The sequence below is a fragment of the Bison bison genome, unplaced genomic scaffold (assembly GCF_000754665.1).
Source record: "Bison bison bison isolate TAMUID 2011002044 unplaced genomic scaffold, Bison_UMD1.0 scf7180017864317, whole genome shotgun sequence".
NCBI lineage: Eukaryota > Metazoa > Chordata > Mammalia > Artiodactyla > Bovidae > Bison > Bison bison.
This window is the reverse complement of record NW_011494889.1, coordinates 3,232,056-3,238,417: the sequence shown is the minus strand read 5'-3', so window position 1 is coordinate 3,238,417 and position 6,362 is coordinate 3,232,056. Positions and strand designations below refer to the sequence as shown.

At 38.8% G+C, this 6,362-nt stretch overlaps 1 protein-coding gene across 1 annotated transcript in view; it reads right to left on the bottom strand.

Moving 5' to 3' along the window:
- Positions 1–6,362, bottom strand: part of DNAH14 (dynein, axonemal, heavy chain 14) — a 376,195-nt gene that overhangs the window by 93,320 nt on the left and 276,513 nt on the right. The window contains exons 60-61 of the mRNA XM_010852937.1: positions 3,410–3,504; positions 2,052–2,211 (exon numbers count right to left, since the gene is read on the bottom strand). Of these exons, the coding sequence (XP_010851239.1) occupies positions 2,052–2,211; positions 3,410–3,504 (255 nt within the window). The remainder of the gene's footprint in view (positions 1–2,051; positions 2,212–3,409; positions 3,505–6,362) is intronic.

Here is a 6,362-nt window from a genome sequence, read left to right as displayed (position 1 = left end):
TTTCCAGGCATGTGGCTGGTGCCCCACGTCTTCCTGTGCAGCCGCAGACCAGGAGCCACGGCCCGAGGTCGGCCCCAGGGGTGCCGGGCCTCCTTCCTTCCTTCACTACCAGCTCTAACCTCGGCGCCCGGGCCGGCTCCTTGCCTCAGGGGGACCTCCGTCTCCCATTTCCCACGAAGCTTCTGGTTTTCCCTGGGACCAGTGTGGGCCATGATCCACAGAACTCGTCTGCTGGCCTAGGGGCCAGAGCTTTTTCATTTACGTTGAAAAAGCAGTGACTCCTTTAGCATCGGCTCTCAGAAAGTCGGGGGCTTCCCTGGTGGCTCAGACAGTAAAGCGTCTGCATACAATGCCGGAGATCTGGGTTCAATCCCTGAGTCGGGAAGATCCCCTGGAGAAGGAAATGGCAACCCCACTCCAGTACTCTTGCCTGGAAAATTTCATGGACTGAGGAGCCTGGTAGGCTACAGTACAGTACATGGGGAAGCAAGGAGTTGGACACGACTCGGCGACTTCACTCACTCACTCAGGTGTGATCCCTGAGAAAATCCTCTGGAGTAGGAAATGGCAACTTACTCCAGTATTCTTGCCTGGAAAACCTCTGGTGGAGCCTGGTGGGCTCCAGTCCATAGACTCGCAAAGAGTCGGACATGACTGAACGACTAAGTAGGGGCACACACTCACTCACACGTATCCCAAATAAATAATTCATCTAATCCAACAGCAAAAACACCAATCTGATTTTAAAATGGGCAAAGGATCTGAATACATGTTTTCCCAAAGAAGACATACAGATAGGTAACAGGTATATGCAAAGGTGTTTAACATCATTAATAATCAGGGAAATACAAACAACTACAATGAGCTATCACTGTTAAAATGGTTATTATCAAAACCACAAACAACAACTGTAGGTGAGAAAGTGGAATACTTGTGCACTGTTAGTAGAAATGTAAGTTGATGAATCACTATAGAAAACAGTAAGAGATCTCTTCAACAATTAAAACAGAAGTGCCAAAGATCTAGTAAGTTACCTTCTGGGTATTTATCTGAAGGAAACAAAAACACTAACTCAGAAAGATATATTCACCCTCATTTTAACTGCAGCATTATTTACAATAGCTGAGACATGGAAGGAGCTGAAGGGTCCATTAATGGATGAATGCATAAAGAAAATGTGAAAAAAAACACACACACAATGGACTATTACTCAGCCATAAAAAGAAGGAAATTCTTCCATTTTTTATAACTAGAATGGGTCTTGAGAATACTATGCTGAGTGAAATGACTCAGACAGAGAAAAATAGATATCATATGATCTCATGTATGTATAGAACCTAAAAAAAAAGAAAACAAAAACCAAAATGAACTCATAGATACGGAAAGCAGATTGGTGATTACCAGGGGTGGGGAGCTAGGGATGGTGAAAATGGGTGGAGGTGGTCAAAAGGTACAAACTTCTAGTTATAAAACAAATAAGTCCTGGAGATATAATGTACAGCATGGTGGCTATATTACTAATCCTGTATATCTAAAAGTTTCAAGGAGAGTGAATCTTGAAAGTTCTCATCACAAGAAAAAATGTTTGTAACTATGTGTGGTGATGGATATTAACTAGACTTTCTGTGGTGATTATTTTGCAATGTATACAAATATCAAATCAGTATGCTGTACACCTAAAACTAATATAATGTTGTATATCAATTATATATCAATTAAAAAATCTCAGACACCTTTATCCATACCTTGTACTTTCATAGGGTTTTATAATCCATCCAGAAAAAAATTTCCCCCACTATTGACCTCTCCTATTTCATTATATAAACAGATCCTGAGACATGACATTTTTCTAATTTTGGTGACATATTGCTTTATCCTATCACTTCCAGAAAACCATTTACAGTTGCATATACAGCTTGCTCTCTGATCTTTTACCCTCACCATTGTCTTCCAATTCTAATGCAAGACTCCAGTGTTAATACTTCCATTGGACTTGCAGATTATAAGTATGGAATGTATCAATTATGCATTAATTAGAGATGAACTTTTACCTTCTCAGGTATGCTGTCCTTGTCAATGTTAATCAATTTTTTTAGGAAACCAGTTTCTGAAAGAAGTAACTTTGCTGTAGTCCAGTTAGGTTTCTTTTGCAGAAGAATACAAACTGCATTCATGACAGTCAGTACAAGGTAAGGAGGCCGTGTATATACTCTGTAATAAATGGTTAAATCTAATCAACTTCATAACTGAAATAAAAGATACCCTGTAAACTATCTCAAAAGATAACACACACAGATTTTTAACAAGTTTTTGGTAAGAAGATCTAATTGCCAATATATAGCTATTTCATTATTGGGTATCTTCAAAAATTTGAGTATCTTTAGAACATGGGTATCTTTGCTTTAGAAAGATGAAATGAATAACACTTAACTATGTAGAACATACAAGTTAGATGTTAATTATTTTCATTACAAAAGTATTTGCTGCAGAGTTCTTTAAAAGAAGGACCTCTCCTCTTTCATCCCAGGATTGGTTTACTGATAGCCACTTGACAGAAACAGTTGGGGTAGTTGAGAGTCAACCCTATTCCTGTAATTTGAAGGGTGCTGTAAGGTGCAACTCCCTTTAAACACATCCTCTGATTATTATTCATCCTGATCTAAAATTCCTACTCTAAAGATCACAGATAATAGAGAGTTGAGGGAGGAGGGTAGATGGGAATTTGTATCCTAAGTTATCAATGACGTAATTATTGGAACTTTGGAAGTTGCCTCTTAGCTACGTTTGAATCAGCTGACACGTGTTTGTGCATGCTAAGTCCCTTCAGTTGTGGAAACAGCAGGTGGGAAAGAGAATGGACTAAACTGTCTCTGCTGCATGTCCTAAGAATAGCAATGAAGATCATATCAAAGGCATTTCATTTGTCTGGCATTTTGAAGTGAAGTGAAATGTACATTAGCAACATCACAAGGGATAATGTTTTAAAAAAAACAAACCAAAAAATAAATAAATAAAACCAAGGCATATGCAAGGAATTCAAGCATTAGGTTAGTTTTCTTTAGCTTTAGTACAAGGGCAGGGGAAAAGGCCTGCTTAATCAGAGGAAACCAGTTGGCATTAATCTTTTTTGAGCACTTGCCTTATGCCAGACTATTCTAAACATTTTACATGTTTCAACTCATCCAATCCTTTCAGCATTTATTATTACCCCAGTTGCATAGAAAAGAAGTTGAGACACAGAAAGGCTGTATACTAGAAAGCAGCAGTGCCAGAATTCCAACCCAGGAAGCTTGGTACCAGAGCCCACGATAGGTAACATGGCTTATTCTAAAAGTGGGATATAGACTTAACTTTTCCCATGTATTTTTGAGTTCTTGCAACTCAAAAGAGACTTCAGTAAATTACTCACCTTAACTCAGAGACATCAGCTTTATCCAGGGCGTTTAGAGCCACAATTGCCTTGTCGAGAGCTGGCAGTACACTTTTTAATTCATTGTCAGCTTTCTGCAATAAAGTTATAAGTCCCTAAATACATATGAATAAATATAGTTGCATACTTAAAATTTTTATATTTTTAAGTTGGAAAATGTAATGCAACATTTTTACAGTGCCCATAAGTTATGCTTCTGTATGACTTAGGGATGCACACACATGCTTGCACTGTTAGAAACATGTGTTACTGTCCTAAATTAATGTATTTTGCAATCTCTGATGAGAAGTTATCTGTGAGAAGCGAAAACATTGAGTGTTTTCTGCCTTCTGTGTTAGACTTAGTGTAGTTTTAACGTTGCCCTTTTGGGAGTGGTCCACTTAAAGATGGAATTCTAAATAATCCATCTGCCAATGCGGGAGACACCGGTTTGATCCTTGAGTCAGGAATATCCCCTAGAAGAGGAAATGGCAACCCACTCCAGTATTCTTGCCTGGAGAAGTCCATGGACAGAGGAGCCTGGCGGGCTACAGTCCGTGGGTTGCAAAGAGTTGGACACACTAAGTGCCTGAACATGCCGCTTAAAGACAGATTACGGTAAAGCTGCTGCTGCTGCTAAGTCGCTTCAGTCGTGTCCGACTCTGTGCGACCCCATACACGGCAGCCCACCAGGCTCCCCCGTCCCTGGGATTCTCCAGGCAAGAACACTGGAGTGGGTTGCCATTTCCTTCTCCAATGCATGAAAGTGAAAAGTGAAAGTGAAGTCACTCAGTCGTGTCTGACTTGTAGCAACCCCATGGACTGCAGCTTACAAGGCTCCTCCATCCATGGGATTTTCTAGGCAAGAGTACTGGAGTGGGATGCCATTGCCTTCATTAGCTTCTCTGTAAAGCTAACGAAGCTTAAAACCCCTCAGCTGCACAGATCCCCTTCCAAGTTCCTGGAAGGAATTTTGCCAGTATGTGTGCAGGGTTATACATTTTTGTAAGACATGCAAAAGTAAGACATTCTATTTGCAATCAAAGAGTCGGACACGACTGAGCGACTGAACTGAACTGAAGATCAATTTCTCTTTACCCTTTTGACTGACTCTTTGTCGGGTATTCTATCATGAAAGGTGGTGCTGGAATGACTGGATATTTTTGGGATTTCGCTAACAAGCTGACTTGGGGGTTATGTTTATGTTGCTTAGAGTCACTTGTCTGTATAATTAAGTTATTACATGCTATTACAAATATGAATGACTTCTAGAAATACTTCTGTTGTCTGCTGTTCCAACTTTCCTGGTGATGTGACACTAAGGTGAAGGGCCAGAGGTCATACTATGATATAACTTGTACTTATAGTGCCCAGCATCAGAATCTTGTCTGTAGAAAATCCTTCCACTTATTAAGATAAGTAAAATTTTAAGTAGATGGTAGATCCTCAATGACACCTACTCAAAATGGAAGTTCATTCTTCCATGAATATAGTTGATAATGCAATGTACACTATTCTAAACCCATACATCCCATTTTTTTGATAAGTTATTCAACAAGAATTAATCAGGATTCATGGACTTTTCGGTAATAATTATTGTAATTTGGAAAGATGTTTTAAAATGTCTCATTGAAAGAAGTAAGAAATTACAGATTCCTTGTACAGATGTATGTCAAAGGTGCCTTATTTTATAATTTTTAATTCTTATCAGATCATCTTCAGAAAACAAAGCAGTTCTAAGGACTGTTTATTTGGTTTGTATCACTTCTCTCATTGCCTGAATAATTCTGTCTTTTTAAACTGGCCAATTTCCCTCTGTTCCCTCCAGTCAGAATTCCAATAGGAACCAGTCTGGTGTAGCAGATTACCAAATGTTCAACCCTGGTCTGATCAATGGCCACCCCTAGTCAGAGAAGGCAGAGAGTGGAATTTCACATTTTTCATGTGCAAAGGTTTTTCATGGAGCAACTCCATCAATTAAAAAAAATATATATATATATTAGCTAAAACCTCAGTTGGGGGAATTATTTATGTATGTTAAATACAAAAGCTACTATCATTAGCTAATATCTCAAAGTATCACAATAAATATTTAGGCAAGGTTTATTATAAACAATAGTGAATGTGAATAGATATTTCTAATAGCCTTTTTGATAATTTCAAAATATTTTGCTTGGCTCCTTGTTAGATCTGATTAGATCATCATTAAAAACATGGCTGAAGAATAAATAGTTCATACCAGAGATATGAGCGGTATCGGCCTGCCGTCTTCTCATTCTTCGCTTGTACTTTCAGTGTTAGCATTATTTTCAATCCAAGGTTTCTCTGAGAACCCTTTTCAAGCTACCTGTCCATATTTTAATTGCTTATTTACTTCAAGCTGGATAACATAATAGGTAAATCCCCTCACTTGGACACAAATAAACTGCAGGGCTTCCTGCTGAGCATTGAGGAAATGAGGAGGTCACCGCAACCAACCCTTCCATCCTTCAGATGATCCTCTTGGAGGCCACATGCATTTCTGATATGGGTTGAATGAGTTTTATTCATTGTAACCAGAAGAACCAGACTATCTATTTTCTTAAGGGACCCTCTGTCTTTGCACTTCACTTAATAGTACTTTGCATGTAGTAGGTATTAATATAAATATTTTCTGGGAAAAAAATGAAAAACAGGCAAAGTTGGAACAGAGACAGGGATCAAGACCATCTCCATGGAAAAGAAATGCAAAAAAGCAAAATGGCTGTCTGGGGAGGCCTTGCAAATAGCTGTGAAAAGAAGAGAAGCGAAAAGCAAAGGAGCAAAGGACACATATAAGAATGTGAATGCAGAGTTCCAAAGAATAGCAAGAAGAGATAAGAAAGCCTTCCTCAGCGATCAATGCAAAGAAATAGAGGAAAACAACAGAATGGGAAAGACTAGAGATCTCTTCAAGAAAATTAGAGATACCAAG